A 23,097-nucleotide genomic window follows, 5' to 3' on the forward strand; every position below is an offset into this window, starting at 1 on the left:
CTTCCTTAAATGTAACACAAGGTCTAATAACTTGGTTTTACGAGTGAGGAAACCAAATTAAAATTAAATTGGCTTGCCTGAGGTCAGAATGAAGAGTCAGGACTAGAACTAAAGGTTCTCAAGGCGACTGGCCAACGCTCATTATAATTTACTACAGTGTTTCCTGCGGGGAAGTCAAAGTAGCAACAGCCATACAGAGTAATGCAAAAATGTCTTGGGCAAGACTTCATTAATGGCTAGGGGAAATAAAGGGTTTAGTGCCAAGAGGGGAGAGCTCACCCGGAGTAGAAGTTATCATAAGCCCCTTACTGAATTTGAAAGGATAACCTTACAGTTGGCTAGCAGTAATGTCTCTGTATGTATGTGATTCACACAATTATGCACCATTCCACGGTTAGTGCATTCCTAGGGTTCTGTATTTTGTCTGACTATTCAATTAATGAGAACATCAGCAAGATTCAAAATCCAGTCAAAGGCATTAATTATTAGGGGCTGTGGTCCTAACAAAAAATTCCTTCCGTTGAAGTACCTGCAAATGAATTGGAAAGGGTGGACGCCACCTCCACCTCCCACCCCCTCGTGTTAGGCTCAGTTCTTAAGAGTGTGGGAAAATTCTCAGAAAACATTGGGGGGGGGGGAAATCATGCTGAGGGTGGAGGGCTCTGGTGGTGCATATTCCAGCACATTCTAAAATTTCCTAAGTTCCCTAGAAGAGACTGGAGGGTGTATTTTTCTTTTTTTAAATACATACCTAGAGGCGACAACAACGTCTCGAAGAGATTACTGTTTTTGTTACTGTTTTTGTAACGTGGGTGGACTGACTGCAAAGAAAGACAAACTGGGATCCGGGACTTTACAAATGTTTGAGACCTACTGTGTGCAGTGTCAGGGACCCAACAGCAAAATTCCTGTTCAAAACCGGGGAAGCTAAAGGTTACTAAGGAAACAATGTGGCATATTAAGACGCGCTAAATGGTAGAGAGAAAACCGAGGGGCCAGGACAGTGTGTATTTGGGGTTCCAACTCCATAAAAGCCAATCAAGGAGAACCTCTTATCTAAGAGCGGTGGGGGGACGAGCTTTGCGGCCATCCAGGGAGCACGCGCAGGCGGCGGGGCCAGCAACTGCCGCCTTACTAGAATTTACAGCAGGACAAGGCCCAAGGGATGCCTGAGAGGGCGAAATTCCCGGGGTGAACAATGCTTTCCACGCGAGACCGAGCGCTCGCTGTCAGCATGGTACCGCTCCCCACCTGCTCAGTGCACCAGCGCGCCCCAAGGCCCTGGCACCCGCGCGCGCATGCGCCGACCAGACCACGCCCGCCGGCCTCGGCACTTCGCGGCGAGGGGGCGGAGCCTTCGCTGCCCCGCCCGTGACCCGCGCGCTTGCGGAGAGGTTAAATGTCAGAGGTCTGGAGCCGTCATGGCGGCGCTGTGTCGGACGCGTGCCGTGGCTGCCGAGAGACATCTCCTGCGCCTGTTCCTCTCCGCTCGGCCCTGTCGAGGCGCGGGCACTGAGAGTGGCTCCGGGAGCGAGAGTCCGGAGTCGGCGGAGCCTAGAACGCGCCCGGGCGGCTTCGCGAGCGCCCTGGAGCGTCACTCCGAGCTGCAGCGGAAGGCGGGGCTCGGCCGGACGGAGGTGAGTCGCGGGAGCTACGCTGGCGACGTGGTGGGCGGGGACGGGAGTCGGGACGGAGCTCGGCGAGGGGGTGCAGCGGGGGACCGGGCCCAGGTGGTGGAGCCGGGAGGGAGGGCGGAGCCCGGGGTGGGGAGTGGAGCGGGCGCTCGGAGCGCGTCTTGCTCAGCCGCTGGGAACGGAGCGTGTGGCTCTTGCTCCTGTTTTTCCTCCATCGGCTTTTGAGTGACGTTACATACTGGACTGCGGTGTCCACACTGATTTGCGCGTGTCTTCGGGAGGCGAGCGCTGCCAGAGTGGCGGTCCGGGGCGACTCCTGGACTCGGAGACGAATTGGGCTCACACCGGAGAGGCTGGGCGGCTCACTGATGGTCTTGTTCTAGACTTCCTAGCTCCAGCGTGGAGCTTGGTGTCTGGCGTACAGGGTTCTTTATAAATATGTGTTAATTCAGTGGCTGGGTGAATGAGAATTATTGACTTTACAAACTTTAGCAAGCAATTAAATCTGTCAGTGCTTCACTTTTCTGTAAATGACTTAAAAATTCCCATCCGTTTCAAGCAACACTTCTGTAAAATACGGTAGGATTACTAGATAGATGAAATGGAAAAAATAGACATAAGTGCAAGCCAGATTTTTAAATTATTAGATTCAGCAGACATGAAAGTGGATGTCTGGCAATGTAAGTTATATGGAAACAAACTCAGTTTCTGTATTTACTTCCTTGGAGACCAGTTCCAAACAGTTCATAGACTGGATTAAAGAAAACTGCCTGGCATCTAGTATGGTGTTTGACTCTTAATGGGCTCTCAGTAAGTGTTTGGCAAGTGGGTGCGTAAGTGAATTGTACGCATCGTGCATATTTGAACTTCATTTATGCTTGAGCTGTCTTTGACTTGAGATCTCTGTGACTGCTCCAAAAACAGTTGTACAAGTGATAATAGTATACAAGCTGGAGCATATCAATTATATGAGCTCATCCATCTTGAGTAATAATTGAACAAAAACAATTGTAAGATAACTGAAAATACCTCGTGTATTTTAGTTTTAATGTTTATTGGAAGTTTTCAGTGCTTTTCTGACTTTCATTTATGATGAGGAATGTATTAGGTGTTGATCCAGTTTTGTGAAAAAGTTTCACTTATTGAAGTTTGTGGAGCTATTTAATTGAACAATATCCTGAGATTACAAGATGAATAAAGTTCATTTTTATTGTGTGATCAGGATTTTTGAAAAAAAGTTAATTTTATAAAGTAATATTTGCTCACATTAAAATGAGAATTCCGATAGTCCTGGTTTGAGACCTGTTTCTATCATTTGCTAACTGTGTTTCCTTAGAAAATTGATAAATGTATTTCCTTTTTTTATAAAAGGAAACTTTATGTCATGGGATTATTTGGGGATTAAATAAAGTCATTATCGAAACAGCATAAGTGCCTGATAATAAGCGCTCAGTGTATCTTCGTTGCTGATGATGAAAATTACCATTTTCACTTAAGTATAACTTTGGATGTTTTCCTTCTCATTGCATATGTGTAATATATATATATATATATACTTAACTGAAAAAGTACTTGCTTGATATTCCATGATATGGATATAGCATTGTTTATTTAACCAGACCTTCACTGATGAGCTTCTAGGTTGTTTTTGTTTTTTGTTTTTTATTTTAATACAGACAGCGTTATAGTGCACACTTTTTTTTTTTTGCATATTTATGAAATACACGCTGGGTCCAAGTGTGCGCACAATTGCGTTTTGATAGATACGGCATGTTTACACTCCGCTCCCACGTACAGTGCATGGCGATGCCGGCTTCCTCATCCCCCTATCCGCGTAGGGTAATGTAAGTGGAGATTCTTGATGTTGGGCAGTCAAAACAAAATACAGAAATTGGGGGTTGTGGTTGCTGTCCCTCACCCCTGATAAGCAGTTTGTGGTTTTTATCAATACTGCATGCTCACATTTTTTTTTACTTAAGTAAATACTATCAATTTGAACTCATACACTATACCAACAAAATTCTGCATTTATGTTAAGTATATTGGTGTTCTACGTAAGATTTCATTTGTAACATGGTTTCTGCTTAGTTTGCTGTTCCCTCAACAAATCTGTACCTGACCTTTGCTTTTTCCCTTGGAATTAGCATCCCTGCCTGCAAATTCCATGGTAAAGCCACCTCTTTCTTCTATTAGTCTTTTGTCAGCTCAAGGGCCCACTGAAACTCCTTTTGAATGTCCAGGAGCGTTTTTTAAATACTGCCTTAATGTACACACACAACTCTTAAGTTATGTTAAAGTCATCTGTGAATTCGCTTTACCCTGTGTTCTGGGTTGTAGTTCATAAAGGTCAGGGGTCATTTTTAATTCGCCCTTTCGTTCCTTGTATGATGTCTTAGACAAATAGGGTCTGAATATATATTCGTTGATTTGAATTGGAATTAAACTTACACAGTGCAGTGGTTAAATCATTATACATGATAAATAACATCTCAGGTGGCCTATTATTAGATTTTAAAATATATATGTATAGTGATGAAAGTTGAAATCGTACCCATTGATTTACTTCTTATCCATAAAGTGCAGACTTGTGTGTCTATATGTGTGTCTTAGGACTAAGTGATGTTCAGGAAGAGCCAAGCAGCTCACTCTTAAAAGGAACTTCCCCCTGCAAACAGGATGGTAACCAAGGGCAGCTCATGGATTCCCTGTCCTGAAATTTCAATGAGGTTACTACTAGTCAAAGGGATCCCAAGTGTAAATGACCTGAGATGCTCTTGTTCTGTGTGGTAGTTTGTAGATGCCCTCATCCCATGCTGGCCTACCCACTTTGGTTCATTACATTTAGTATTGGTTTATGCATCTGTCTCCAACTAGTTTTTTTTTTGTTTTTTTTTTGAGAGTAGAGACAAAGTCCTTTTCATTTTTGTAATCAACATAACACATAACTTATGTATAGAAGACCTAATAAAATATATTTTTTAAAGACAGATATCTTTTTCCTTTTTTTTTAAAAAAAATGTAAAAGCCTTTAATCCTCTTATGTAAGCAATTTGTAGAACCCCTTAAGCTAATCGGGAGCTGCTGCGAGCGTTAGCAGGTCACCCATCTGACAGCCACCAGATGGCAATCATTGAACAAAGAACTGGTTTTGTGCTTTGTGAATATTACTTTTTTAAATGCTAGAGGGTGGTACATTTAGCACTTTGAAAAAATGGTTTGGAAGGCTTTCAGGGCCACATAGTAGAACATTTTGTTGTTTTAAGATGGACGATAATATTTTACTATTTTAGCTTCTTTATGTAGAATGCTGGTGTTACATCGTTTATAGTTTAATTTTAGTGGTATATTAGATTTCATGTAGATATTTTTTAAATGTTATTTTTTACTTTTTCATGAATCTTTCTTATGGGTATTTTTAATTTTAAAATGCTGGAGTATTCCAGAAGACAGAATAAACCAGATACATTGTCTTTTCAGAATATAGGAAAAAATCCAAAATATAGTTTACTTTAAGGGTTTATTTCAGTATATTGGGGAAAATGCTCTTATTTTTAGTATAAGTTTTAAGTCTACTGAATTAATATAGTAGCAATATTATATAGTTTTATTTTATCCTTTGTTTTCTCACTGGTTTTATAGAGACAGCTTTAAAAATTATCCCCATGTTTTAAAAACTAATATGTAAAGGAATGTTTAAAAATATTTCTGATTTTAACCATGGTGCCCTCTGGTTTTTACATTAGAGAATTCTAAGAGAGTTAGTTATCTTTATATTAGTAATAAAACACCTTCTGAAATGTTCAGTTTCACAGTGGAGTCTATAACATTTTCAAAGCATGTTTAGAGGAAATGACCAGTTAATAGAAAAACAATGAAAGAGTGTGTTGAGGTAGATAGAAATCTCTAGGGAAAGTATGTTTTTATCAATGCCACTGATATGCTTATAAATAATACTATACCTTTCCTAAAAGAAGATGGATATATTCTGCATGTGTTTGTTTCGTGGGTGGTCATCTGCTTGGATCATACGCAGTCACACTCTTAGGACTTCTCAAATCAGCATTAGCTTTCACTATTCGTATCTTTCTTAACTCTCGTTTTTGCTCAGAAATCTCACTCCTTTTATGTGTTTGGGTTTGGCTTTACTTTGTATTTTCTCTTAAAGGGTATATTAAATTTTTGTCTTTTAATTACATTAAATTTTGTAACATAATTACACCCCACTCATATTTGAGTGGAACCTGGTTTGAAGGTTTGATTCAGTTTTGATTTCGCCTCTTTTTAAAGCTTTGGGCACTCCGCTCTTGGCAGCTGGCAAACAGTGACTGGAGGACGCCCAGTCTGGGAGTAGGTGACTCAGCAGGTCCCCTGGCCTGGTCGAGGCATTGTTTCTCCCAAAGGAGATCAGTGCACAGTGGGTGGAGAGTACTTACCCCCAAGAATACAAACCCCGGTACACAGATCTGCACTGCGGCCTGCGATGGTCCAAGCTGGAGACAGCCCAGCTGCCCTCCGGTGGGCCGGTGGTTAACCTGGTACAGCTCTACGTGAAATGCTTAGCGATGACAAGGAACGCGCCACTGATGCCCACATCGACTGGAACAACTCCAGGGGAAGTGTGCTGAGTGCAGAAAGCTGGTCCCAAAGGTCACATGCTGTGGGGCTGCATGTAAGTGACGTTCTCGAAATGGCAAAATTGGAGATAGGGAACGGATCAGTGGTTGCTAAGAGGGATGGGGGTGGGCCAAAAGGAGATGGAGAGTTATAAAGGGGCCGCACGAGGGATCCTTGTGATGGAACTGTCATGGCACCGGACTGTGGTGGTGAGTATATGCACCTGCATATGTGATGAAGTCGTATAGAACCAAACACACCCCCGGCGATTACATATGAAACTGGCGGAATCCAAAAGCTGCGGGTGGATTGTATCAGCGTCCGTTTCCTTGTATTATACTGTGGGCTTACGAGATGTTCCCATTGGGAGAACTAGAGAAAGGGACACGGGTTATCTCCACATGTTATTTCTTATAATTGCATGTATATTTACAATGATCTCGAAAGTCAAAGCTTAATTTAAAAAAAATCATTTCACTAGTGTGTTAGGCCCAGCACTGGTCAGACCAGTGAATTCCATTAGCCCGAGCCGATTATCCCATATCATTTCCTGTAAAATGATTTCTTGGGTTCGAAGCAATGCTGTGTGGAACACCATGACAATGGATATGAGGTTTTGTCAGTTTATGGATGGTGGTTTTGGTAGAAGCTTTGTGGGCAAGGAAGCCAGTCCACGTGCAGAGTGTGTCTTTCCCAGCGGTAATATTTCCATTTAGAATGGTCCCGTGTAATCAACCTGCCACCAGGTGGCCAGCCGAGCCTCCCAGGGGATGATGCTACCTTGGAAGCTTAGTACTGGCCTCTGCTGTTCGCAGTTGGTCCTTTAGCAGTTTGTAATCAGATCAGCCTGGGTGGATAGAAGTTCCTGAAGTCATACATAACCTCTATCCCACGAAAATTCAGGCGCCTGCTGCCTTGGTGAAATTTCTATTTGGCCAGTAGTCTGGGACACGTTGGCATACCCATCCTACCCTTAAGGCAGGCACATCCCTGTGGCCATGGCCACTTTGTTCTTGAACCCGTTTGCAGGAGGCGGGAGGGCCGGAGAGAGAGGCTGGCTGACGTCCGCGGGACTGTTTATCTTGTCTCCTGATTGTTACGATTCTTCTCGTCCTAGCAAATCACTCACATGCGACTTTCCTCACTCTGTGTGTCCATTCAGAGAGGTCTGTCTACATGTCTCTCCCTGACCGTCTTGTCATCTGTTTTCCAATCATGTTCCCTCTAAGTCCCTGATCAACCAGCAAAATCATTAGTGATTTCACACAAATTAATAGAAACCCATACCTTAGGCTGTGTTTTTGTCCAGACGAGAGGATCATTCAGGCCTACTGCTCAAAGTCCTGCCCACTGCAAGACTGTTCTTTACCGCTGGCCTTCAGGGCTCCTCCCGCTGTCCCCCTGAGTCACCCAGAGAGGTCTGTCACAGTCTCCATTCTGCATCTGTGTCTGGCACAGATACTTCCAGGCACCACCCAGTCTGCCAGTCGTACGGGCCAAGGGTAGAACAGCCTGCCTGGTGCCCTGGGCCTGTCACAGAGCCTTATCCCATCCTGGGCCCACTCAGTACTGGCAGCTTTTTGGGTTATTCGGTAAAAAAGTTGGGAAAGCATGTCAAAATATGGTATTTGTTGCCTCCAAAATTCAGAGACCCACTCACTAGGCAGTGAGCCGCTGCTTCGGTGGCGAGGAAAGGTCTCGATGTGGCCCACCCCTCCGGTTCCTGGGAACTTCGCCAAGGCCCAGCATTTTTGTGGATTTGTTTCCCACCCTCTGGCCTACACGTGTCTTACCATGCGTCTAGGGTGTTAGCAGCTTCCTGCCTCCAGGTCAGTGAGCATGCGCCACGGACCAGACTCGATGTAAGCTTGCAGTTCTGTAGCCTTTCCCCCCAGGTCTAGAGGAAGAGCATTTGTTAGACCAGTTAGTGCATACCAGGTTTGCTCTGGCCGTGAAACCACATCTGGAGCAACAGCTGCAATTGCAGTTACCCCTCGAGTCAGTGTATGGCACTGAAGTGTCCTTCTCTAAGAACGCCTGTTTTCTGCAGGGCCGCGTGGGCAAGTCGAAGGGGGAGGCGGTGCGGGTCGCCAGCCTGCCCCCTCAGAGCCTGCAGCACATTTAATAGAACGGAGGCATTTTGAAAGTACTTGTCAGAGAAGACGCATATTGAAATTTTTTCCTTGCTAACTAATATGAAGTGAAATACATACACCGTTTCGTTATTTTTATTGTTTGTGTTAAGAGAGGAAGCTGTGTAGGATTTGTCTTCCATTTTTAATGTTTCTTTTTTTACTTTAGAAAATCCTTTTTATATTTTAGAATATTTAAGAACTCATAATACTAAAATTTATAGGTATCCAATCCTTTTATTTACAGATGGGAAGACAGAACCAGAGAGAAGTTAAACGACTTACTCAAGACTTTCTAGCTGTTTAATGGCTGAGTTGGTCAGAGGACTTAACGTTTCCTAAGTATTTCTGTCATTCTGCTGTACTGCAGGCTTCCTTTTAAGTTTTTAAATGTTTCTATGTTCAGCCTTCTGAGGCAATGTGTAGTTAAGACTCACTGTTCAGCACGTCATGTCACTTGGAGCGTTGGGCCCGCCCCAGCCGGACAGTGGGGCCGTGGGGTGGCCGGCACTGCACGCGTCCTTAGCAATTACAGCCTCTGATTCCACGCTGCGTATTACGCCCTCCGGCGCCTGGTCACGATGTCTATGCTAAACACATATGAAGAATTTTTAAGCGATTTACATTCTTTGTGTCCTAGGTTTTCTACAATAAATAACGTAAAGAAAAATAGTTCTCTACAGAAATTATTACAGTTAGCATTCGGTACTCTTGAGCAATTTATATCCTGTTGCTGTAAAGGTGTAAGTGTACGGGGCGCGCACCTGCACCTGCGCGTGTGCGCTGTCGCTTTGAATGGCCCCGGGTAGCCGGCGCTCCCCGGGTTTCCGGGCCTCGCAGCACTGCTCTTCCGCCTCGTCCTGGGCTCCCGGTTTTCCAAGCCCTCTGCGGTCAGCTGCGGGTCCAGACCTCGCGGTGCTTTTGGTAAACGGCTCCGCCTCCCTTCTGCAGTGCGGGGGGCCGCTGCTGGGTGTGGGCGTTGCGGTCTCGGTCCTGGCCAAGCCGGGGAGCTTCGCGACAGTTTGCCGCTTCGTTTTCTCTCCCTTTCTCTGGGACATCTTGCGTACTGCTGCAAGTTTTCTTTTTAAAACGAGGATCAAGTACTGTCACGCTGTTAACGGGACACCTCTCTGGATTCCCTACTGCTTAGAGGATGGTGTCTGACCCTCCTAGCCTGTGGGGCAGGACCCTTCACAGCCTAAGTGAGGCTAGCAGCTGTTCTCAGCAACTCTTTGGCCCCTGACCTCTGGTATCACGTTGGCTGAACTCCGCGTCCCCTCCCGTTTCGTGTATTTTCGTATCAAGGCCAGGACGGAGATTGGCGCACGGCGGGCCCTCCGTGTTCACATGTTTGCCGGATGAATAATGAATGAAGGTGGTGCTGTTCCCGGCACCTGTTACCCCTTTGCCTTCCCCCCTTCTACCCGGCCATTCCTATTCGACTTTCGGGCTTCAAAGGGGGAAAGCCGTGCAGGACGTAACAGGAATACCTAGGAAATCAGAGCTCCGTGACCAACTCTCAAAGGAAGCGGCCGACTCTAGGCGCCTGCTTTGCCTCTGACAGCTCTGCGAATGCGCTTTATAGCCATTGCATAAGCAGGTTGGACACCGAGTCCACGGTGCGTGCCACCGGTGGCGGTGTGCCTGTGGGCGTCGTGTCTGCATTGCTAGGACAGGAGCAAAGTGCTGGTTGTTAACGTGGAGTGGCGGAGTTGCTGCTGTCCTCAGAAGCCATTGACAAGTAAATGAGGAATCCAGAGGTGGTTCTAGACTGTGATCTTTGAAGGAGAGCTTTGTCTAATCATTCGATAGTGTCCAGAAAATACAGTGAGTGTACAGTTGAAAAGGAAATTCAGGTGTTAATCCAGGGCTCACTGGAATAGAGAGCCCAGAAATAAATCTGCACTATAAGGTCAATTAATTTATGACAAAGGAGCCAAGGGGAAAGGGCAGTCTTTTCAATAAATGGTGTTTGGAAAACTGGAGAGCCGCATGCAAAAGAATGAAACTGGACCACTGTCTTTCACCACAAACAAAAAGTAACTCAGAATGGATTAAGGACTGGACATAGGACCTGAAACCATGACACTCCCCCAGGGAAGCCAGCGTCGAGCTTCTTGACTTCACTGCGGGTTTTTGAATCTGACTCCAAAAGCAAAGCAGCAGAAGCAAAACTAAATGCTGTACGTTAAAAAAAAAAGATCATCCTGCATCATTCATTGTCAAACTTCAAGTAAATTCAGTATATACAAAGACTCCTAGAAAGTGAGCATCACAAAACAGAGTAGCTAGCTATTTTTCCTCTTTAGGGAAAAAGAAAATTATAACAAAGTTAGGATATTTAAAAATATTGTTTAACAAGAACTTATGCTCAGCCCGGTCTTTGAAGGACTTTCCATCGTTTTTAATTTTATTTAACTTTGTATTAAAAGAATAGTTTCTCTCACTGAACCTGAACTTGAGGCATGTTTTTGTTAGATGGTCAGTACTAAAATCCATCGTCTTCTTGGGTTGGGTGCCCTTCGCAGGGGCCCAGAGCCCCCCCGCCCCGGGCAGTCGCTCGTGGCCCTGTCTGCCAGGTTCCCATCGGGACCCCCGCAGCCCTCCTGTCCCCCGCCAGGGCAGACGCCTGGTTCCCTCTGGAGCTCTCCTGACTCTTCACGAAGGGGCTGGAGGAGGAGGAAGTCGAAGACTATCCCTGGCTTTTTAAGCAAAATATACCTATTATTGCTGCCAAATGTAAACATACAGTGAATTGACCTTTGAAAACTTTCCTGGTAAGATTTTATTACATCTGCCATATTATACTTTTGTATTGAATTGTATGCGTGTAAGTAAATATCTCTTTTTCTATTTAGGGCTCTCTGAAAAGTGTGGAATCCTTCGCATCTATGCTGAGACATTCTCCCCTCACACAGATGGGCCCTGCCAAGGATAAACTAGTCATCGGCCGAATCTTTCACATTGTGGAGAATGACCTTTACATAGATTTTGGCGGCAAGTTTCATTGTGTGTGTAGAAGGCCGGAAGTGGATGGAGAGTAAGTACCGTTGCTTCCAGGTGCTTTAAGAGTGTTCGTTTGAGTTGAGAGGCCTCAAAAGTGTTATTGGGCTTTCACTGGTGATTTTTGAAAGAATATGCCGATTTCTCTTCGTAATGCTAGTCGGTGAGTTACACCAGATTCACGTCTTCTCGGAGCAGTGAGAATAGCTTTTGGGGTAGTTCACTTCAGCCAAGATTTAACCCGAAGAGTTCGGTCACTTCTTTTCCCTCCCTTCCTGTGGCTGCATACCTGATGGCTCAGCAGATAACAGCTGCCGCTCTTATCTGCATACACTGGTTTTCGGGGAGAAACTTCTAACTTAGAGAATTCCTTGTTCAGGTTTTAATTTTCCATGAAAAGAATGCCTGTTGTCTTTAGCATTGGTGGAAGGATGATAACACCAAGCGAGAAAGGCACGAGACCCAGCAGCGGGCACCTGCTCGTCTCCTTTCCCACCGGCGATTTAGGTGGCCCGACCAGGCAGAGGCGCCCGTGGGGCTGGACCCGCGTCCGCGCTGCGCCTTCACGCCAGGCCTCTGACTGAGCAGGCCTGGAAGGCTGAGCCTCAGCAATGCAGATCTTGCTTTGATACGTTTATTTAGGTGGCTATAAAGAAGGCGTAAGTATTTACCTGATTCGTTCATTTCTTCATCATTCATCAGCCTAACCTCCTTTTTTTATCTTTTTTTGAGAACCATTGTTTTCCTCTTTAAGACTTAGGTGTGGTTCAATTGATTCTATTTTAGGACAATTTCAAGATTAATTAAATGCAATGAAAAATAATTCAAATTTAGCAAAATATTTTGTTTCATTATTGCTTTTAATATATTTGGTGGCATTTCAAACTTAGAATAATGGATACGAATCAGAAATCATTTTGGTTAACTGAATATCCTAATTAACTAAGTCTTGCCCTTTTAATAAGTTTCATAACTTTTTTGTTTAATATTAGTTTTTGATTATAGTTTAAAGAAACAGTTTTCAGCCTTTGTCCCAAGAAGCGCTTGAGTTGTGCAGAAAGGCTTCAGGGATTTCTCAGGGGTGGAGAGAAGTCGGGCACTATTTTCAGAGCAGCCCTGCATTCATTATTTTATGTATTACAGTTCTGGGAACATTATGTGTAAAGCAGATGTGGGGAGTACGGTGAGTATTCCTACTGTAAAAAAGTGTTTGAAAATCAGTTTTAAAAGAAAAATTTTAGAAAGTTCTAGAAAAGTTTTAGAAAGACACACGGTAACATTCAGAATACAAACTATAATATTTAAGCTTGATCAGTAATATTGTCATCTACTTCAAGGGAATTGCAAAATTGGATATTTAGAGGTGTGGATGAGACCTAATTCTTAAAATACCTACCTCAAAAGTTTTAACCATTATAAGTTTTCTCTTTCATATCAGCTATGAATTGAAATCAGAAACCACATTGAAACAACTAAGAATGACTCTGGCATTCACGTCTTTGGCGATTATCGTTGAATTAGCTGATTTGCTGAATTAATCGGCACTCTCTTCTCTTCCATAAAACGCGCTGACTGATACCAGCAACAGCGCTCCGTGGAAAACTGGGAATCAGTAGTCTCCTCCTAGACCTGGGTACTTTCGCTTCCCTCGTCGAGGTATATGTTTAGCAAAAACCAATTGTGTTTGTTCCAAAACCTGGTCATATTCTTGTTAAGTAATCTATTTGTTTATGGCATAAGTTAATAAAATATGAGGACAGAGAGGGTTTTTGTTCTTATGAAAGATAGTTTTTGCAAAGACTCCATAAAGGAGAGATGATTTTTAAAAATGAAATTGCTATTGAATTAGTTTAAGCAAACAAACCATAAAGATTGGGGAGGGGAGGACATGAAAACCTGGAAGGAATTGCTTTCCAAGGACCCTTCTTCTCCAGTCGAATTTAAAGGGACTGACCTGGGCGGCTGCAGACGTTGCGTGGGGCGTTGTTTGTGTAAGGGAGCCGGTGCCACGTGCCAAGTGCCGGTGACTGGACCTCTGCTCAGCGAGACACCCCGGCCCTGTGTCAGTGTTTGCGTTAATTGCTAAGTTAGTGTCTTCACAGTGTTATGTGTATACATTTTTAATGAGCAGTCACTTTCACCTACTTTTCCATGAACCAAACTATGAGTCAGAGGCTTCTACTGTGACTTAAAAATACAAGCCACTTTTCCATCATGTGAACCTGCCTGCCCTTTTTTTTAAAGACATTGTTCTTGTGCCATTAATACAGCACGCAGTTTCCCAGAATTAGCTCTAGTGTGGATCAAGATGCCTTTCCGTTTGATAATCATAGTAGTTAGCTTTTTGAAAACATCGGCTCTTTATATATATTGTCCAATTTATTTCTCTTAAGAAGCATAGAAGGTAGAAGATATTATCCCCATTTTCCAAGCATAAATAAAGTGCTGCAGTCACGTAACCGGTCATTATCAAGGCAGGACTCAGACCTAGGGTGATGTGGGTCCAACACTCGAAATGTTCTCTTCACTCTACGGTGCTGGTCTTTACATCCTGCAATGTAGTTACTGATGCATCGTAAAAACCTAAAATAGTCTCACGTATGAACCAGTTTCATACCCGGGGCCCCGAGGGCGGCATGGAGGTCAAGCTGTGTGGAGCTCTGTTACAGAACAGCAGGTCGCCTTGGTGACAGTGTCCACGGTTGTGGTCTGGTGTGGTCCACCGTGGTTTCCGTGGTATGTTTGGGTAGTGTCACCACCAATAAGCTAATGACCGGCAGGTCCAGGCTTCGTTTGGAGCGCGTGCGCATCACAGTCCTGGGGTCACTGCGGTCGCAGGAGCTGCGTGACGTCTGACAGCGGCTAGCGACTTAGAGTCGGCGTCCCTGCTGCCCTCTGGGAATTATGTATTTCAAACAGTTTGTCCTGCACATAGTAGAAAGTTGACTCTTTATTCATGTAATACTTAATTTTTAATTCTTTGATTCTTTTTATATGTCATCTACTTTCTTTAAATCTCACAGACCTAAAGTAATTTACCCTGGGTTTTTCATTGTTTGTTTTCCTTTGATGATGAAGGTCATAATTATAAACAATTATATAGCATTATTATTCCTTAACCACGTAATCCCCCGGTTATGTAGTTTTTTTCGTTTTATCCTTGGGTGCCATCTTTCTTTTTCTGCTATTGTGTTTGTGTCTGGAGCTTTAGCCTTTTAGACCTCTTAATTTCTTCTTCTAATATTCTGATGCCTGGAAAATTGGCCACCAGATTTGTTGTGCTTAAAAATAAGAACAGCTAGTGTTTGCGTGAGGACCTAGCAGCCTCTCGTTGGTAAGTGTACGCACTTCAGCACATGGCCTTCGACATGTGTTTTGACAGCTCCTGACGCCTCCGCTTAGTTCTGCCTGTGTTCTGTGGAGACTCGATGTCACCAGATAGCCAGCTTCCCGGTGAGTGAGGTGTGACTGGGTTGGGGTCTGGCCTCTGCAGACTGCCCGTGCACCGATGCTCTCGATAGGGCCTGTCACGTAGCGGAACAGTGTTTGTTGAACCAGGAGAGGTGCTGAGTGTCTTGGACATGAGCAGTTGTCATGGTTGAGACCTTAACACCTCCAGCTGGAACAGTAGTGAAAATAAAATGGGGTTATTGGCTCTCAGGTACAGTTTGGGCTGGTGCCAGTTCTTACAGTGAATTTGTAAGTAAATCAGTAAATTTCTTTAAAACATTGTTAAATCCAAAATATTGTTTTATGGTATTGATTAGTTTGCGTAGCTTGGACCATACATATAATACATCTTATCAGTCTCAAGAATTAGCTGCTGACTTTATTAATTTTTAAATAAACTGGGTCACGGTACAGGTTTCACTGAGTCTGCAGATGTTTAATGAGGTGCTATTACGTGCCTCCTCTGTTTCTAAAAGCTGGCGATGTACCGAGTAAAGACGACCCCTGCTTTCAGGGAGTTGATGGTTCAGTCATGGGGACAGAGAAGTAAGCAGCGGTCACACCGCGTCTGCTCAGTTTCCTGAGTTTTGTGGGAGAGGAGGAGAGGGGTCGATGACGCTGGCAGCCGGGCCAGGTTGCAGGGGCGGGCAGGGGGCGGGCAGGGGGCGGGCAGGGGGCGGGCGGTGCGGAGAAGGGAGGGAGCCGCCAGGGCAGAGTGTCCGTGAGCGGGAGCCTGGCTCTTCCGGGAGCTCAAGTGGCTCTGCTGGCCTAATTTTAGGAGTGTTGGCAGAGTGGGGACATGGGCAGGGGCCAGGTCTGCAAGGGATTTGTACGCCATTCTAAAAATTTGGAGCTTCATTCTGAAAGTGATAAAGAGCCATTAAAATATGGTAGCAGGTAACATGGACCAGATTTGCGTTGCAGTGAGATCATTCTGGCGGTGGTGTGGAGTACAGCTACAGTTAGGCCAGTAGGGAAGCTTCTGGAAAGAAACGATGCGGACGTGAACTAAGTCTGAATGTCAGAAAAGGAGACTTTCATTAGCAATTTAGGAGACAGGAGAAACAGTTCTTGGTGACTAAGTACTTGTGGCTTGTGACGTAGAGGGAAAAGTTTCAAGTGATGTTTAATTTGGGATGTGAATGGCTGTCGATAGTTAGTTGGGTTGTATTGGGGAGGTGGAGAAGGAGAATGACTTACGTTGATATTTTTGCCTGTTTTAAAAATTAAAGTGCCCAGATTTAGATCAGGTTGATTTTCTCATGATCATAATTCTTCCAATTAGTACCAGGTAAGGAACATTCCTCTTTTTACTGAAATATAAAATCTTGTGGTTAAACCACGCTTATCGTTATGGTTAAAGAGCCAAATTCTCTAAATCTTTTCATTTCATTAGTTATATTTTAATTTTTATTTTTCAAGAATAGTATACATTCCTGAAGTCCAGTTTTATAAGTAAAGTCTATTTATTTATTAATGCGTTAGTGAAGGTTACATCTTTTCAGAAGCATTATTTCTACACTAGCATTTCTAGCACAACACACATGATTGACAGCTCTGAAAAATCAAAGAGTTTCAAAACAAGCATGATTGGCAGTTCTAAGGTAACCAGCACATGCATTGAATATTATTCGTACTTTTGTTTGACACTAAGGTGGAATAAACAAGCTAATTTCCCAGTCTTTGTTTCTATTTCAGTTCGTGTGATATATAGGGGCAAATAAAGAGTGGGATGGATATCGACTGTTTTAAAAACTGAAGTTTTCAAGGTGTATTTGTGGGGAGGGGGGAATAAGAATTTGAATTAAGTGGTTCTTTTTATTCCAGCAGTCATGGTACACAAGTAAAAAGTGCATGTTTTTCACTAGATTGGTGATTGAAAATTATTCTAGTAAATTTTTCTTACAGATCACTTGTTATTTTTTAGAATAAAAGAGCATCTGTTATATTTACCCTTTCAGTATAAATTATAAAATACAGTCTTGGAAATGTTCTGAGTTCATGAAACATGTAATTCAGACTTTGAATAGCATTAGACTAAAAAGACAAAAAAGGCTGGATTCACAGATACAGATAACAGATCAGTAGTAGCCAGAGGCAGGGGGTGGGGGTAGGGGGTAAAAAGGTAGACATTTCCAGTGATAAAATAAATAAGTCATTGGGGTGTGAGGTACAGCATGGTGACTCTAGCTAATAATACTGTGTTGCATATTTGAAATGATCTGAGAGTAGCAAATTAAACGTTCTCATCATGAGAAAAAAAATTTTCTTGCGTAACCATGTGTGGCAACAGATATTAACTAGACTTACTGTGATGATCATTTTGCAATATGTACAGATATTGGATCATTATGTCATACACCTGAAATTAATATAGTGTTATTAGTCAATTATACGTCAATACAAGTTTTTTTTTTTTTTTTTATCCCCCAGGATATATGGCATAGCAATGTTTTCATGGATTGATTCGTCCTATTACATTGTTTTGATCGATTTGCTTCATTTAGCATATTAACGTTTGTACAGGTATATTAGCCCAGAGATTGTGTGAATTTGTATGTCTGATAAGTTTGCAATTAATGACCTCCCTGGACTGTGAAGGTTAAAAGTGACTCTGGAAACTCCTGTGATGGCTGCTCATTGAGAAATGTAAGCAAGTAAGCAAGTAAGCGTTCCCACAACGGCTTCGAAGTTCATATCTTAATAGGACAAGAAGGGGAAGGAGGGAGTCCAGCCCGCGCCCTACAGATGACTCAGCCTGTAGTTCTGTTGACTTGAGAGTAGATTAAAAAATTTAAAGGCCGTATTAATAGGAGGCATGAGTTCTGTTTTCATTTGTAGAATTTTGTATAAATTTAGATCCCCACTCGATAATACCCGGAGACTCTCTGGGACCCGGGGTTTCAGCAGGCATTTTGTGATTTGCGGTTAATAAGAACAGTACGAGCTTGACCTTGTTGATCACTCTCTATGCGAGGCGCTTTGCTGAGAGATTTGTGTGTATTTTTTTCTTTAATCTTTTTATTACTCTAAGGCACATACTTAGAATCCTTATTAAAAAACACTAAGGAGAGAATGGTTGACAGTGCAATACATCCGTATTGTTAAGCGCCACTTTATGCCGGTCAAGTTCACTTCCGGGGGTGTGCGCGTGATTCGCCGATTCTCTCAGCGAGCGTCTGTCGAGCGTGTGAATCGCAGCGTGCGGCGTGCAGTCCAGAAGGGCTGCCTGCCATCTTCAGGAGCAAAGTACATGGAGCACAGTAACGCAGAGGGTGGCTTAGTGAGGCATAGAAGTGTTTGCGGGAGAAGCTAGCGAACGTTGAAATGGTTTTATAAAATATCAAGAAAAGGGCCTCCTGGAAGAGGCGGAGCTTCAGCCAGACTCTGCAGGACAGAGAGGGCCTCTGGGAGGGGTAAACACGGGAGGCATGAGCAGGGGCACCGATCGGAGAGTGAGTTCGGCAGGATCGTATTCGTTACCTGGCCCCGTGTTACATTTTACTCCAGAACTTGGGACTTCAGACAGTAAACCTCATCTCACACAGATGCGTGGGTCAGGAGTCCAGGAGTGTCTTAGCTGGGCGCTTCTGGCTCAGGGCAACTCATGAGGTTCAGCCACAGCCATCGGAAGGCTCGACAGGCTGGAGGATCAGCTTGCAAGTGACCCCCTACCTCGCTGGCTCTGCCTCAGTTCGTCGTCACGTGGCTCTCCCCTGGGCTGCTTGAGCGTCCTCCGACATAGCAGTTGCTTCCCCCCGACTGACTAGGAGAGAGAGCTTGGGGCAGTTGTGGTGTCTTTTATGACCTAGTCACATATTGTGACTTCTGCCATATCCTGTTCATTAGAAGCAAGTCACTAGGCCTAGCCCACATTCAAGGGGAGGGGAATCAGTCTGCACCTGTTAGAGGAAGGTGTGCACAGAATGTGTGGACATACTTTAAAGCCGCTGCAATGGTCAGGAGCCCATGGCTTGGCCGAAGTTTTAGGGAGTAATGAAGTATTAGCTCTGCTAGACAGGCAAGGATCCTTATAGAAAACTGAATTTCAGCCCCAAAAGTTATGACAATGTAGAAATAAAGACGTGGTTTTGGGGGACTGGTGTTTTTGGATGATGACTCCAGTATTACGTGTGAGGTAGACTGGGCACAGCAAGGCCAGTTCGGAGACTGTCACTGCGATCCAGGCAGGGCTGGCTAGGGGCCGGACCGGAGTGAGACAGGGTGGGACAGGAACGCGGGGAGAGACTGCTCCGAGACACGATGGAGAGGCGCTGGGGGCTGCTGCTTGAGGTGGTGCTTGCGGCAGGTGACGAGGAAGAACAGGGGTCGTGGCAGTCGGGAAGCTGGGTGGCGCTGTCAGTCACCCGGCGGACGCATCTCAGTTTTAGACCCGTTGTGATTATTCCGGCTACCCGGCTATATGGGATTGGATTTATGAGAAATCGGGCTGTAGGATCCCAGGAGGCCTGGAATTAGCACCTTCACAGGGCTGTAAGTTTCTGTATCTTCCGCCTTCATCAACAAAAACCAAACCAAACTGAAACCCCAACGCCGAAGGCAGTGGCGTCAGTGCAGAGTTGTGTCTGCGACACTTCGAGAGGGACTGATTCGAAGAAACCTTTCAGTGTTCCGGTTCAGGCACCCCGAGAGCTGAGCAGCTTTTTCCAACAGTGGCGGCAGACGTGACACAGCCGACGGGGTCCCTCGGGCGAAGCCGCGGGGCCTCGCCAGGCTCCCGGAGCGCTCCGGTTCGCGCGCTGCGGGCGGCCGGCCCACCCCTTCGCCCTCTGCACTCCTCTCTCCCACCCCCGCTCCTCTGTTGCAATCACGTCCATCCATTAGTTTAATCCTTATGAAATCATGTTTTTTTAAAGTTAAAAGCAGTCGAATTTCTGAAATTTCGTAAGATTCAACCTTATACTCCCTGGATTTCTATACTTTAAATTTTCTGTTTATCTTTTCTAAAGAATTTGATAAAATCTGAAACATTACCTTGTTTCTCCTTCAAACTCTTGTCCCCACATTGCCCAGATTCCCATTTCTTCCTCAGTCCAGCCCCCTGGCTCTGCCCTTATTACTGTCCTAACCGAAGGCACCTCTGGAAGTCACCAGTGACCGTCTGGTCACCTTCCCGGCCGTTTGGCTCAAGCTCTGTAGCAGCCAACACTGCTCGTTGGCCGTTCCCTTTTCTGAAATTGTCATATGCCTTCATTTTCTTGGTTCTGCTCCTTCCCTGTTTTTTGCATTCCTCTAAGAATGCCTGACACAATTTTAGAGGCTAAAAATGGTAGGGAGGAGATGGGAGTTTTTGGCTTGCGCAGGGCAGCTGAGCAGGGCATGTGCATCAGTTGGCGTGAACCGTGAAGGTTCATTCACCCACGTCTAAACCCTCGGCTGGCTGAACCAAGAGAATTGTTCAGAGCCGTGTTTTGGAGTGCCCCTCTTTTAAAAACAACGGCATTATAATAGTTGAAAAACATTTTGTATGCCTATAAATTACATTTATAAATGTCTCCATTAATGCAAATGTATCCCTTTTTATCTGGTAAATTAGGAATCGCTCAGGTTATAGGCTTATACTTAAAAATATGATACTTGTTTTTAGCTCTTATTAATTTTTAAGAAATGATTTTTTCCATAAGTATACTATGATTAGGTTTCTTTTAAAGTTTGAATTCAAAACCTTAATTTGAACCTAAAATAGAATACTCTGTGTTCCTTTTTAAAATGCAAATTAGCTATTAAATAGGTATAATTAGATTCTTAATTAGTACTGATTGAGCATATTATAATGTTCATGTGGATTTTATGCTATTGCCTGTGTCATTTTTTAATTTATTAAGTAAATGAGCTTTTCTTAATGTATTTTCCTTGAAAGCATTTTCTGTTATATATAGTACTTTTTTGAAAATGGGGTTACCACCTATTGGCTGTGATGGTTAATGGAGAGAGCTGTATCTCTTTCAGTGTGGAATTTATGATTTGAAATTATTTGGCTTCCAAAATACGTTGCTGTGAATATACATATTTTGAGCCTCGACATTTTTACTTGAGTTAACCTTGCCTCAAAAGTTTTATTTTACTCACTACCCTTTTTGTTTTTGCCTTTATACTACATCCGTTTTTTTATTTACTAGAAAGACGTATGCCGAATTATTTTTGAAAGTTAACAGCCAAACAGGAACTCTTTAAATCTCAAAATCTATTCCAGAAACTAAATAGCTTTTTCTAATTGCAACTACAAATATTTTAGTCTGCCTGTTTCCTGAATGTAATTTGTTTAGAAACTTTAATTCTGAATTTAGCTTGTTTTTCAAATACTGTGCATTAGCATAAATTTTTAAGTTCTTTGTTTCACTTATTTCACTGAAGGAAACATCTGAAGTTTAAAGGAGCACATTCCACAAGTAAAGCTCAGCACGTGCTAATTGGCGATAGGGCTTCTGTACACGGTAGTGACCCGAGGGTGGCGATGATGGTGATGATGGCTGATAGCAGTGGCGGCCACTTCCTGATGGTTAGGACTGTTATGAAATTTTCCCTCCAAAGGAATCTTAAGTCACTTTAAGAAAATAAACATATGGTATCTTTTGGCAAAAATCATTTAACAATGTTTGGCGTAGTGCCTTGTAGATTATACATTCACCGTAAATATTCACTGCTTGCTTTCTGGATAGACAGGGTCACACAGGCTTTCAGCTGACAGTAGGGCTCGTGATTATTGGCTGAGATGCACTGTTCTTAGTTTTCCATTGGTGATATAAAGGTGTACAGTCACCTTCATTGAAGAGAGTTGAGTATTCCTGTTTTAATAAAGAAATGAGAGCTATCTCAATTTGAAGAAGACAAATTAAATTAACATTGAATTCAATGAAAGGACATTATTTTCCAGAATTGAAAGTGAGGACACGTCTGTTTTTTGCTTCATAACTGTAACTGTCATGTGTGCTACGAGCTGTCGAATCGGCTCCGACTTCTCACAGGTGACCCCGTGAGTGAGTGGCGTCCGCCAGCCACGTCCTGTCCTCAACAGCCCTGCGCAGCTGCTGGAGCCGCACGCCTGTGGCGTCCTCTGGGGTCAGCCGGCTCGTATTTGGGGGTGCTCTTTCTGCGGCCTTCCCTTCTCCCCAGCATTACTGTCTTCTCACGACACACCCAGAGGAGGACAGCCGCAGGTGTTCAGCCTCCAGCGACATTCCTGGCTTAGTTTGCTCCAGGACCCACTCGTCCATCTTCCTGGCGGTCCGCAGAGCTCTCCTGCAACACCGTCCTCCAGGGGAATCAGTCGTTTCCTATCAGCCGTCGCTGTCCAGCGCCCGTGCCCCGGTGTGGGACCTGGGAGTGCGAGGGTGTGCGCCATCTCAGCCTTGGTCCCTAACGACATCTTTGCTCTTGGCGATCTCTGCCAATTCCTCCGCCACTGCCCTTCAGAGTCTCAGCCTTCTCGTCATGTCTTGGCTGCAGTCTCCATTTACATTGACTACTGAACCAGGGTGAGCAAAATCTTTAACAGTGTCAGGGTCTTCCTTTTCTGTCTTAAAGTTCTACATGTCTTCCGCAGTCGTGATTTCTGTCTTGGTGTTCAAATGCCATCCTGCTTTGGCACTTCATTTGCTTTCGTCGGAAGTCGCGTCGCTGCATTCTGCCAGTAGGCGTCCTCTGCAAATCTTGTTATTGGTATGTCTTCTGCCAGCGTTCACGCCTTTCTCTGCCGTTAGCCCAGCTTTTCACACAATTCGAACACGTGGGGAGGTAAAAATGCACCTTGTCTTACACCTTTGCCTGTAGGAAAACATTCTGATCTCCACGTTCTGTCCTGTCCCTGGCTTCCTGTCCACGTCACAGGCTAGGCATCAGGACGGTCAAGCGCTGGGGCACCCCCACTTCCTTCAGAGCAACCCACAGCTTTTCATGATCAAGGGGTCAGCGGTCAGAGGCTTTGCTCTGGTCCCTACAGCAGACCAGCCTTCCGGAGCGCGCCAGCGTCCCGCGCACGCGCAGTCGGGTCTGAGCGCCTCGCTTTCTGAATCCAGTTTGAACATCTAGCATTTCTGGTTAGCTCTCGCTATGTTTAGTCACTTTTCTAAGCATCATTGGTCTTGAAATAAGAATTTCTGAATTTGAATCCTGGCTCTGCCACTTATCAATCATGTGATCTTAGGCAAGTTGCTTTTAACTTCATGGAGCCTCAATTCCTTTCTTTAAAAATGGGTGAACGAATATCTTTATGCGTCATTTACAGATGAGGAAAATGAGGCTCA

General features: G+C 44.3%; 1 protein-coding gene across 1 annotated transcript in view; it reads left to right on the forward strand.

Moving 5' to 3' along the window:
- The first annotated feature begins 1,387 nt into the window (after positions 1-1,387).
- The window catches only part of MRPS28 (mitochondrial ribosomal protein S28), a 52,876-nt gene continuing 31,166 nt past the window's right edge, over positions 1,388-23,097 (forward strand). The window contains exons 1-2 of the mRNA XM_016151482.2: positions 1,388-1,637; positions 11,239-11,420. Coding sequence (XP_016006968.1) covers positions 1,422-1,637; positions 11,239-11,420 — 398 coding nt within the window. The 5' untranslated portion in view covers positions 1,388-1,421. The remainder of the gene's footprint in view (positions 1,638-11,238; positions 11,421-23,097) is intronic.

This window comes from Rousettus aegyptiacus, unplaced genomic scaffold, assembly GCF_014176215.1.
Source record: "Rousettus aegyptiacus isolate mRouAeg1 unplaced genomic scaffold, mRouAeg1.p scaffold_m13_p_15, whole genome shotgun sequence".
Taxonomy (NCBI): Eukaryota; Metazoa; Chordata; class Mammalia; order Chiroptera; family Pteropodidae; genus Rousettus; species Rousettus aegyptiacus.